At 38.5% G+C, this 12,277-nt stretch overlaps 1 protein-coding gene and 1 long non-coding RNA gene across 5 annotated transcripts; one reads left to right on the forward strand and one right to left on the reverse strand.

Moving 5' to 3' along the window:
* Positions 1-6,420: 6,420 nt before the first annotated feature.
* Positions 6,421-8,525, forward strand: LOC133708521 (uncharacterized). Its single transcript, XR_009845861.1, has 3 exons — positions 6,421-6,558; positions 7,025-7,085; positions 8,188-8,525. It is a non-coding gene; the product is annotated as an uncharacterized LOC133708521 (long non-coding RNA).
* A 450-nt stretch (positions 8,526-8,975) lies between these two features.
* Positions 8,976-12,277, reverse strand: LOC133709686 (protein DETOXIFICATION 16-like). Of its 4 annotated transcripts, none has more exons than XM_062135506.1 (8): positions 11,802-12,273; positions 10,695-10,998; positions 10,415-10,501; positions 10,259-10,315; positions 9,938-10,176; positions 9,633-9,751; positions 9,423-9,509; positions 8,976-9,329 (listed from the first exon to the last, which is right to left on the reverse strand). In XM_062135506.1, exons 1-8 carry the CDS (start codon positions 12,031-12,033, stop codon positions 9,264-9,266), a joined length of 1,191 nt encoding a protein of 396 aa, XP_061991490.1. In that variant the 5' UTR covers positions 12,034-12,273; the 3' UTR covers positions 8,976-9,263. The 4 variants fall into 4 exon arrangements, with proteins under 4 accessions (XP_061991490.1, XP_061991487.1, XP_061991488.1 ...); XM_062135503.1 differs by having other exon boundaries at positions 10,695-11,239; positions 11,752-12,269; XM_062135504.1 differs by having other exon boundaries at positions 10,695-11,239; positions 11,802-11,972.

Raw genomic sequence — 12,277 nt, forward strand, 5'->3', positions numbered from 1 at the left:
TTTGGGGAGTAGATGGCTCCAGAAGATTAAGGATGGATGATTTAGAAGTGTAAATGTTTTCCTACAGGTTTTGGGTAGCCTACTTTTAGGGGAAGTTCCGCCAAATTTTTGGTAGAATCTCTTCTAAAGTGGGCCCCGCAGGGCCACTTCGAATTTCAGGGTTAAATCTGGGGCGGGTCCTGTCAGTTGGTATCAGAGCATTAGGTTGTTAGGTTCTGTAGACTCGTTTCTATTCTGTTACCTTATATGCTTGGTGTTGCCCAGTACCTCTCGAGTGATGGCCCGACTGCAGCGGTTCCCCATCGTGTACTCTTCGGTACTGTGGTATTCATCAAGTGTGTAAGGTACAAAGCTAGTTGGTTTTCTTCTGGTGCTATGCCTCTTGTACGCCGACCTCTTAGAAATTCCGCTGCGTATTGGTCTCCTTACATATGCACCTTTCCCTGGTATTGGTAGAGTAAGGCTACTCTACAGATTCGAGTTGTGCTATGAAATGTGATTCGAGGAAATGTTATGGTTATCCCTTCCTCGATGCCGACAAGTTGTTGGGGCATGGTTAAGGTGCGAGACCGGAGTTTTATTTTGTACTTTATTGGTAGAGATGAACGACCATTGTTTTGGGCTGTCTCTGAGTATTATAACTGTTTTAGAATCCGGTTTTGGAGAATTGAAATTAGTAATAATGATGGTTCTAACATTGAATTGAGTTTTGGAGAATGTGTTACTTGATACGATCGGCTCTGTGAGCGACATGAGGAATATTACTGGAATTCGATGGAGATTCTTTGTGAATCTCATTGTTGGAAATCATTTATAGAGAATCCACATTGGAATGTATCTCAACTGGACACCTTATGTCGGCATCATTACGCATCACTCTCAGGTAGACAACAGAGAAAATTGAAGAGATGTCCTGGGTTGTTATGTCTAGAGGCTGTGTTTTCAAGTGGCTATGGTCACTGATGTTGGTAAGTGGGAAGAGATAACAGTAAATGAGAATTTTAAATAGAATGAAATTTTTTAAAAATTGTCGATTTGGGTCGTTGACCTAACCAGGGTGTATGAGCATAGTTTTGCTCGGAATAAAAGAAATTGACTTTAGATACCACAACTTATAGTTTTGTCTACCTGAGTCTTGGATGGTATCGAGTAGGGAGATGAACATGAGTGGGTTTTTATAGTTATGTGTTTGAAGTTCTAGAAATTGGTAGAATGCTTAAGGTTTTATAATAGAGTTACTGTTTTGGTCGGTAAATAATTGGGAGAGTTGGAATCAACTCTTCGTATGTGATATTATGCAAATGGGTGTCCTTGGTTATCCGCTTTTGAGTGAAACAGTTACACATAAGTTTGGGGAATAGCGGTAATGACCTTGTTGGGTGTCCATAGAAGTTCGAACGGAATTACTATGTGATATGGAATTTGATTCGAGTTTTGAATTATGGAGCCTTGAAGGTTGAATTGTGTTAGGCTCTTGGTGGAAGTTTTGCCTGACGGATGGGTTGTGATATGATATTAGCGGTTGGTGGAATAACTTTAAGGAAATAAGTTTTCAGTTAGTTCCGGAAATATTTTAAGTCAAGGTTTGACCAGGACTCTTGTTATTTTGGGTGGAAGGTATTGTAGCATACTTTAAGTGATGCACTTTAGTGTTGATTACTTTGAGGAAATTGGATCATTATTGTGGTGGGACCACATTCGGATCCGAATATCGCTTGGTGTGCTACAAGATGTTGGACGGGTCTCCTATGATATATATATAAAGGATTGTTCAGGAAAGATCTTGTGAATTGTGTTAGCTACCTTGGGGGATTGATTATTGCTTGAATCGAATATACGTAATGGATTCCTTGGGAGGAATTGAGCGAACTTTGCCACCGTGGTGACCTTTAATTGGAAATGTATAGGAAGTTGTTGGTATGAATGAAATCCGGTCACCACTTATCTAAAGGTAAGACGACTTGAACAGGAAGTAGGAGTTGAGTTGGAATAAATTGATTGGGCTTATGTTCTATCAAGGGTTCAATGGATATTTAAGTACTAATTGTTGAGCTACTATGATTGAGTTATGTTATTGGATTAATTCTTGATGAGAAGATTTAGAAAGTTTTTGGTACAATTTTGGTTAGCACAGGAAAGTCATAGGAATTCTTGTTGTAGCTGAAATTTTATAAGTTAAGCGTCGCTCGAGGAGTGGATTCGTGGTTATCTTATCCTCTTTTCGGTAAGGACCGTCGTCCGTTATCAGCATTGGCCTTAAGTTAAATAAGGAGAGTTGACTATATTCTAGTCCTTGCAAGTTCAACGTTGTTTGACATGACTGATTTTTGGTGATTCTTGTAACATCAGATAATGAACTTCTTTGATATCTCATTTTCTTGTCTTGAGAATTAGATTTTCGTTTCTGTGGTACGCAAAGTGTTATTTGTTTAATTAATTGACTTTGAGCTTTTCCATTTGGCCTATTATTCGACTTTCTCTCCAAGTTGTTTTGAGCAAAAGAGTTTTTGCAAATTTTTGCTTAGTAGTGGATAAGACTTTTTGGTAATGCTTGAGGGTATATTTATACTTTAGAACTGTTGAGTCAACAAGGGATGCTGTGAATTTTGTGGGGATTGTTGCCTCTGACCAGATTCCGGCTTGAGGATTTTTCTTTTCAAATGTTGAATTTCTTTCCTGCTGGTCAGATTTTGGATCAGATTTGGAACAATTTCTAGTGTTGTTTGATGCATCATAGTCCATTAGAGGTATGTGTCCATTAGAGGATTTGACACATACAGAATTTAGAACTTTTCTATAATGTCATACCTGTAGTAGAATTGTTATGAGGTGATGTCGGACAGATGGTTGGAAATGTTCTACTTGGGACTGGTGGAGCAGTTATGAGAGAGAGTTTTTCTAATTATCTAAGGAAGTTATTTTATTTGAGTTTGATCAGAATTCCAATCAAGTATTTAATAATACGGATAGTGGTGTTTTCGGTTGTGAGAATTACATTGGTATATGGATTAAGAATATCAATTGGGGCAACAGAGATCAACGAGAACGACATGGATTCAACTAGATTTTAGATCTATGACTATTAAAGAAGTGTAGCTTCGGCTAAGAACAACTTGAGTGTGATGCATCTTCTTCCAGATATGATTCGTTGAGCTGGAGTAGAGTTAGTAGTTATAATTCTTGCTTGCACTGGATTTTTGAGGATGTGGTACATGACATGGTAGTTAAGCGAGTACTAACTTGTAAGAATTATTAGCAGTTTTGATCGGAGGCATTTGTAAATAGTAAATTTCTTGTGACACATTTGATTTAGAAAAGTTTTTCCACATTATCGTATTTATAAAAGTTTTTGAGTGAGGTGTTATATGTGTGGCCAGTAAGGTAGCTATCAAATGAGTTTTCTTAGTCGGCTCGGAACGTCATCTCAAGGCTGGACTAATGATTTTAGTCAGATATCAGAGTAGCGCAGTGGAAGTGTAGTGGCCCCATAATCTACTTGATTAAGAACTTATAGGTTCGTTTGAGGTCGACCTTTATATGTTTGACAACTATGGGACCTTTACGTGAACGACATTCGATTAGGAACTTAAGCACAAACAAGGAAGTGCTGTCTTGTGGTAGCTAAGGAAGTGATGTCTTTTGGAATTGTTGATTAGCAGTGACCATCTTGTGGCATGGTTATCACAATGTTGTTGGTAAATGGGTTGGATTTTCACTAAGCGACTTTTGTGAGAAGGTTATGAATGCTATAATTTTAACAGGGTGATTTGTGACGTTAATACCATGTGTTATCTGAGCTAACCATTGAAATGAATTTTCTTTTACACCGGAATTCATGTACTTGCGAGTTTATGGTGCTACATGGTTTAACAAGACAAGTGAATCGACTTTGGACGTTGATAATTTTGGATTATAGGCATGTCTTCATTGCTTTTGTAGTGGGGATCATAAGAGTTTCTGTGGTTGTTGATTTGAGGTTGCGAAAAGGAAAGCTTAATCTAAGTTAGAGTTGGTAAGTTTTGAGATTGTGGTATTTTGAATCAATTGGTGTGTTCTTTCTTTCTAACCAGCATGAAATTTCGAGGGCGAAATTTTTATAAGTAGGGGAGAATGTAACATCCCGTATCTTAATTTACCGGTTTACTAATCATTAGGACGGTAAACGACATTTACTATCACTTTTACTGTCGTTTCAGTACTTTTAGGGGGCCATAAAATATGACTTTTTGTTCGGGTCAAAATTTGAGAAAATGTTCTTCATGGAAGTTGTAGAGGACGTTAAACCGAGCGCGTGCATATGTGGTATGTAAAAATCGGAGTTCGTATACGAAAGTTATGGCCAAAATACTAAAGTTACTGTTCATAATAAGTTTCTAGGGAAATTCGTCCAAACAGTGTCTGAACTTTTCCAGACTATTAATTTTCATACCTATACTTTGAAAAATGTCATAATGGTACCTGAAGTTTTGGCCCCGACCCAATTTCCGTACCTAGCAACAGTAAAGTCGTCAACGGCGTTAAATTTTGAGGGGTAAATCTGGAACTTCAGGTATTCTCAAGAGAAAATCTTCCAAACAGTGTCTGAACTTTTCCAGACTATTAATTTTCATACCTATACTTTGAAAAATATCAAAATGGTACCTGACGATTTAAGCCCGACCCAATATTCATACCCAGGAACAGTAAAACCGTTGACTCCGTTGAACAGTACCAGAAAAGTATGCCAATAACTACCGTTGGGTTCAAACATTGCCCCCCAGACCTCGAAGTCAAAGGTCTTCGTCTTACATCTATAGATGTATGATCCGATCGCAACTTCGAATATGGGAGTTGATTCCAAAGCAGTTGAGAGCCGCAGAACTCAGCTACCTACCTCAGTTTTCTATCAGGAGAAAAAATTGAACTCGGGTTCTTTACTCCTAACAGAAGCTCTGGTACTAGAAGATATGTTGGAATTCGCTAGTACAGATCGAATCCACAATGTGAGGCGTCAACCACCCAATTATTCCCTCTCAGTGATGGCTTCGCCGGCAACGCGATCTTCTCCAGCATCTTCTCTGCTTCGATTTCAATCAAAAATCCCAAAACCCACAATCCAAAAAATCAAATTCAATTATTTGCAGCTGAAATCAATTTCAATTTTTCTTTTTTTGATGGGTTTGGGAGAAGACAACAGAGAAGAAGGAAAGAAAAGTCGTGATTAGGTAGATGCATGTGGAAATTTTGGTAGCTATAACAGCAAAAATGGTTTGGTTTGCAAGTGTTTGCTCGGTTTTAAGCCTAGTTCACCAGATAATTGGAATCATGGAGATTATTTGGGTGGATGCACAAGGAAATTTCAATGCTTTAGGTTGGAATCCGACGAGTCTAATAACAAAGGAATCTGAAATTTTGGTAATTCCACTTTGGGTCAAGTCTGGGTCCGATCTCTGTCGGAAATGGAATGGCGAAGCGATTCCGATCTCTGTCAAAACGGGATGTCGTAGTTTGGGCAATCTGCTAGAAAGCCTTGACGCGGGACCCTAAGTCAGGTTCTGGGGTGTCGGAGGACGATTCCGAATTCAGGTCGTCGATGTAGATGAAGGTCGGGTTCCGATCAAGTATGGGTCTGAGCACGGCTGTTGGCGGTGGTCTGGCATCGTACGCGTATCTTCCTGAGTTCTTCTGGATACGGGTATATGAATATTTAGATCTAGGTATACCATGTTGATATTGGTATTTGAATCTCGTATTGGGCATGGTAGTTATTGGCATACTTTTCTGGTACTGTTCAACGGAGTCAACCGTTTTACTGTTCCTAGGTATGAATATTGGGTCAGGCTTAAATCGTCAGGTACCATTTTGATATTTTTCAAAGTATAGGTATGAAAATTAATAGTCTGGAAAAGTTCAGACACTGTTTAGAAGATTTTCCCTTGAGAATACCTGAAGTTCCAGATTTACCCCTCAAAATTTAACACCCTTGACGACTTTACTGTTGCTAGGTACAGAAATTAGGTCGGGGCCAAAACTTCAGGTACCATTATGACATTTTTCAAAGTATAGGTATGAAAATTAATAGTCTGGAAAAGTTCAGACACTGTTTGGACGAATTTCCCTAAGTTTCTATAAATAGCCGAGTTACTGTGGTAAGTTTCCATTTTCGGAAACTTACCGAGCCTGTCCCCGATTCTCTCTTCCTCTCCGACCTCTTCACCTTCTTCCGGGCATAACTCCTCCATCCGGCGACGGATTTTGACGTGTAAGATGTCGTTGGAAAGCTCTCTTCCTTCTCTTCATTTCTGGGTTCGTTTCGTAGCTTAATATGAACTGTGGAAGGTGCAGCAACGAGAAGAAGAGGACGGTCACTGTAGCAGTTTTGAGTCAACGCCGATATTTTCCTATTCCGGCAGTCTCCGGCCACCAAATTGGCTTCGAAGGTTCGGTTTTTGACATAGATCATTTCCCCTAACGTCTTTCATTTCAATTTGTAGTGTAGAGGTCGAATTAACAATTTCAATTTCTAGGGTTCTTGGAATTTCTGGAAAATTTTCACCGGCCAAATTGGAGCTCTTCCAGGTAAAATTGGAACTTGTTGTAGTTGAGAAAGAGGTTGGCTTTGTTGAGTAGATGGTGCTGCCAAATTTTGGTGGCCATCAGAGGTGGTTGCCGCCGGCGCGTGGGGCCCACGCGCTTCCACTGTTGGTGGCGCGTGGAGGCGTGTAGGGCAGTGTTTTAATTTATGTTTTTAGCCCATTAAATTGTAGAATTGTTGTAGAGCTTGTATGTGAAGTTTGGTGAATTTTGGAGGGGTTTGGAATTATTTGTGAATTTCCGAAGTTTGAAGTTTTGTGATTGAATTGTGGGAAATCCGGCCGTCGGATTTCCTTCGTTTTCGTTGTGGGATATATAAATTGAGGAATTAGTGTTGTGGAAGAGATTTGGGTTGAATTTGAGAAGTAATGGAGATAGGGATTTTCGGGTTTCGTTTAGGTTCGTAATTATTTTATCGGATTGTCGTTTACGGAAATATAATTGTGTACAGGGCAATGCCGCGAGCTACAGTTAAATGAAGGAACTCGTTTGCGTGGTCGCCCAATAGTACTGTGAGTGGACTTTTGTTTTTAAGTAAATGATGCATGCATTTATTTTGAAATTATTGGTTTATTTAATTATCGTTTTATTTATCGAGCATGATATCTTGTCTTGGATTATAATTTGACATTGATTTTTCATGAGTTTCGGATATGAACTTATTATGCTTGGATTTGGATTTATGAGTTGTTTTTGAGAATATGAATTGATTTTCAGAAATTGATTATAATTATTATTTGAAATTCTGATATTGTGATTTTCAATGAATTCTTTTCCGAGGTGATTTCCGAAATTTCATATTTATTTTTCATTCACCGATTTGAGATCTCTGAAAGATTTTCGAAATGAGATTTCGATGGAATTATTTCTTGGTTGTTTATCGACTTTCGGTTTTGGCATTGGGAATGCCTCGATGATGATTTTGGAATTGGTTTTGTTTCGAATCATGATGATACTCTTGGCGTGTGGGACACGTCGTTGGAAATGCATTTGCGAGAGATGGGGAAGCCTTATGTATTTTTGGATTTACTGGATTTTCGGTTATGTTTCCCTGTGCCATACTGAGGGGTGATTTTATCATGCTAGCATTGATTTTCCGCCTTTGTGGTGCGGTGATGGGATCACCGTAGCCCTTCCGCCTTTGTGGCGCAGGTTACTGTCTCTGTGACAGTAATTCTGTAGCCCAGTATCCTATCGCTACACTTAGTGGCGTAAGGGTATATTACGGGAGTTATGGGAGTTCTTTAGCCTGGGAGGCTATCACCCAAGCCTGAGTGGCTTATTCGTATGGCTATCATCTTCCCCTACTCATTATATTATTGATGGGCTAGCGGGGTCTAGTCCGATTCCCTTAACCAGCGGGGCTGGTCTTATTTTCTTGAGTATCAGAGTTCTTTCCTCTTTGCTTGGTTGTGGCTAGCGGGGCTAGTCGGTTTTTTTTTTAGCTGAACTAAAGTTGTGTTTCTTTAAATTGTTGCATGCATCGGGATTTTTAAAGAAATAAATGTGGGAAAGTATGAAATACATTTGGTTTTAATTTGTTTATTTTTGTCCACTCACGCTAACGTGTTTTTCAATACTTTTCCCCTGGGCCCTTCGGTTTCAAATGCCCAGTTTGCAGGCGAAATTAGTTGAGGTCGGGCGTACATGGAGTCGAGGCATAGCCAACAGCATTGCATCCGCGTACTCATTCTATTTTTGTTTTCTTTGTTACCTAGTGGATTAGTATTGCTCTGATAACCTATGGGATTAATATTGTTTTTGGGTTGAGACTGATATTTGTGAAATTGGAGTTGTGATTTGGGGAGCAGATGGCTCCAGAAGATTAAGGATGGATGATTTAGAAGTGTAAATGTTTTCCTACAGGTTTTGGGTAGCCTACTTTTAGGGGAAGTTCCGCCAAATTTTTGGTAGAATCTCTTCTAAAGTGGGCCCCGCAGGGCCACTTCGGATTTCAGGGTTAAATCTGGGGCGGGTCCTGTCAATTATCGTCATTTCCCTAGCGAATTTGGTTAACTTGTTCAGATTGTGCTAGTGGAAGGACAAGGAAGTTCATAATATCATTTGAAATTATCTCGAAAACCTCCAATCAATGCATGTACAAATGCGATTTGGGAGTCCTTGGATATTACAAAGAGAGCATAATACAAGCAAATTATGAAGCAATAGTGAATTCTGGGATCCATAAAGCACTTGTTCAGTTCCGCAATTAACAGTTATCTTCCAATTAAGCACATGAGAATAGGAGAACCACATATCGGTGATGTAGAGTTGTAGACTATTGTATCATATTAATTTAGTATTATTTGTACAAGTTGCTGTAAGCTAAGATTCATTACAATTTGATTTGTCTTCGAAAATTTGAACCATTCAAAATGGTAAGGAACTCTTAGAAATATTAAAAGTTGTAAAATTTCCAATAAGTAATTAGATAGCTGTACTATACCCAGTTTACAGTGTTGTGTAAATTAAGCAACGATAATTGGAGAAATGATATGAACGTACACCATATGACCAAACTGGCATAACATGACTTCAAAATCATATGCTATATCATTTTAATTAGACTTTTCTCCCGCTGTTTCTTAGATGCGTTCGAAAGACGAAATAGTAGTGTACTCGATCGGTTAAGGACTGAATAAGCTTTCCACTTCTTTTCTAATAATAGACTTAACCATTCCTCTTCAACATCAGCTTACGGATGATGCATTAGACGCGGTTGGTGTGTTGTATACCCTATCAGAAGCTTTCTTCACCTACAAAACGAATAATAAAAAAATAAAATAAAAAGAGCATGAGATTATTGTAATAGAGGTTGACAAATGAAACACCATATGAAAGTAGTTTACTTCTTTCTCCCAGTCTGTGAATAAGATTATGATTGCAAGAGACAGTGCTTGCACAAATAGCGCAACAATGATTCCCATCCAAAGACCCTATAAAAGAACATATTAGTTTGTCTTGGTATGATTTGAGTAGTGTTATATTCCCTCCAAGAAGGATTAAGAAACTTAACAGATTAAAATTTTAAGACAAACAGTGAAAGGATTTGGCGTCACCTTTCCTCCAATGTGGAATACAAATGCTAATAATAATGCAGTAGGGATTCCCATAAGATAATAAGCTCCCAGATTTACATATGCTCCAATCTTCTGCTGTCCACTTCCTCTTATGATGCCTGAATTTGTAAATTAGTTTTAGAGTCTTTTCATCAAAAAGAATTTCACATTGAGTAGATAGGACTTGATTTTGAAAGTAAAATTCCTAATGAACTCAGAGGACGCTATAAATTCAAAACCAGATAATTCAGTTAGAAATGGTTTTTTATGAGACCAGGAATTAATTAAGCAAAATGGGAAAAAACCTGAAAGCACAGATTGAAGTCCATCAAAAAAGTGGGATACCGCAACCAAAATAAGCATTTGCCCAACATAACTGACAACTTCCTTTTCACTGCTGTAACAGTAGCCCCAAACTTTTCGACCCAATATCAGTATTGCAGCAGCCACAATACCTTCAGTAACAACAATGCATAGTGCAACACCTACTGCTAGACGAGCTAGTCGTGGTTGCCCGGCACCCAATTGATTTGAAACTCTTGTGCTACGACACAATTTATGGATATAAAGACCAGGAAAGAACTGTTCAGACAACTATGCACAAGAGAGACATGCATTAGACAAACCTTGCTGCACCGGCGAATGCAAGAGGAATCATGTATATCATGGAGGATGTGTTAAGGCTGAAAAGTGAAAACATGTGACAAATTCACTGTTAGTTAACTACTATCAGAGTTGTATCTATTTCAATTAGTCATTCAAGTTAATGTAAAAACTCACACCTGATTGACAGCACTGAGGTTTCAAGCTGTGGATTTGGAAGAAAACCGGATAAGGGAACCATCATTTCAAATGACCAGATTTCTAGGCTGCTCGCAGAAATAAAACCAGTAAACAACCAACCAAGTACTAACACTTAAGAACTTCAAATACATAAAAAAAAAAAAAAAAAAAAAAAAAGGGTTAGGAATTATGTATTTGGATGTGCACAAACAATCTGGTACTGGCTTCTAATGCTGTAATCGGTGCAATGTTATACCACAGCGACATAAATAAAAGTACCTGATCATTATAGCTGAAGGAATAGATAGTCTTATGAAATTGGGAATTCCATGAAATGCCTCCTTTGAGAATCCAGTCCATGTGTGTATACAAGAAGGAGAAACTCTGATATAAACAACCAAGAGTAATGCATTGATCCAATATGAGATAGAGATCGCGACAGCAGCGCCTCTATATCCCAAGCTGGTCTTGTATATCAGAAGCCAACAGAGAAGCAAGTGCACTAGTGTTGCAATACCTGTGGTAGCTATCATAGGAACCACATTGTTTTGGGTTTGCAAGAATCTGGAATGACATTGTTGGACTGCGTAAGCAAAAATGCAAGGTATCAGAAAACGAGCATAGTTTCCAGTGGCAGCGGCAATTTCTGGATCTTGACCCAAGAATTTGAGAATGTGGCCTGCATTGAACCATATGGTTGCAAGAGGAATGCAGGCCAGCAGAAGAACAAGCATTGCCCTCTGCATGTGTACACCAAGCATATGATACTGTTTTGCACCATACGACTGCCCACAAAATGTGTCTAATGCGCTACCCATTCCTATCTGTTCACCAATTTAAGAGAACAGATACTATTGTTATTGCCATACACAACGATTTTTATCTTGCAAAACACCCTTTTGTTTTTGAAGAAAACCTTTATCAAATATCAAGCAATTGTTTAGTCACGTAACTATGAACAAGCAAAGTGAAACAACATAGAAATTAGTGTTTTCATTTCAACAAACCATTCAAATGGTTTCTTTAGTAATCAAAATGACTAAACAGGCTTTCCGAAAGTGAGGAAGATTTGTAAAAAGCTAAATTGTATCATTTGTAGTAAATCAAATATTGGAATAGTTAAACTGAGAGGGGGGGGGGGGAAACTGATTATTGGATTTTCAGTTACTGTCCATACATAAGGATACTAAATAAGTGCAAGGACTAATTAAGTAGACTACTTGTCTATTATATTTCGTTGAGGGTTCAAGGTCGCTCTGTTTTCTCTGTTCTCTCCCAAAGTTGAAACTAAAAGACTTTATTTTATTATGTAAGATGAAAGGATAAGACATCTTACTATCAAGCTCAAACCAGTCACAGATGCAAAAGAAGTGGCCATGGAAGCACCTGCAAGTGATAGCTCCCCAAGATGGCCAACATACATGACTGAAATAACCTGCATACCGAACAACAAGAAATTTGATGATACCAGCGGCCCTGCCAACAATAACTGCTTCTTCAGTTCCCCGAACAATTCACCTTTCGTGAATCGTCCCTTTGTTGATTGTAACGCATGTTCTTGGGGCAGAACAGGAATCACGGGTGATTCAAGACCAGCAGATTGTTCTTCGTCAGCCATTGCTTGTATTACTTGTTTTTCAAAGAGCAAGTGTTCAAGTTGAGAGCATAGACTACGCCCAGTAAGATTTATATTTTATAATGAGTGCTGATTTTTTTGGGCCACATTTTCCTTTGTCTTTCCTTTTGCCTGAATTCTGAAATCATCTTCGTCACCACTTGTTTGTCACTTTATACAGCCATGGACTAGTAAGATATTTTCTGTGGAAAGGTTTTGGGAAGAAAAGCAATATACAATTTTAAAG

The sequence above is a fragment of the Rosa rugosa genome, chromosome 5 (genome assembly GCF_958449725.1).
Source record: "Rosa rugosa chromosome 5, drRosRugo1.1, whole genome shotgun sequence".
Taxonomy (NCBI): domain Eukaryota; kingdom Viridiplantae; phylum Streptophyta; class Magnoliopsida; order Rosales; family Rosaceae; genus Rosa; species Rosa rugosa.

Bases quoted from the DNA above. Each gene is read 5' to 3' on its own strand.
- LOC133709686 (XM_062135503.1), bottom strand. From the start codon at position 12,033: ATGGCTGACGAAGAACAATCTGCTGGTCTTGAATCACCCGTGATTCCT. The intron at 11,240-11,751 runs GTAAGATGTCTT...ATTGGTGAACAG, and splicing joins TGACTGGTTTGAGCTTGATA to ATAGGAATGGGTAGCGCATT. The intron at 9,330-9,422 runs GTAAACTACTTT...TTCGTTTTGTAG, and splicing joins TCACAGACTGGGAGAAAGAA to GTGAAGAAAGCTTCTGATAG.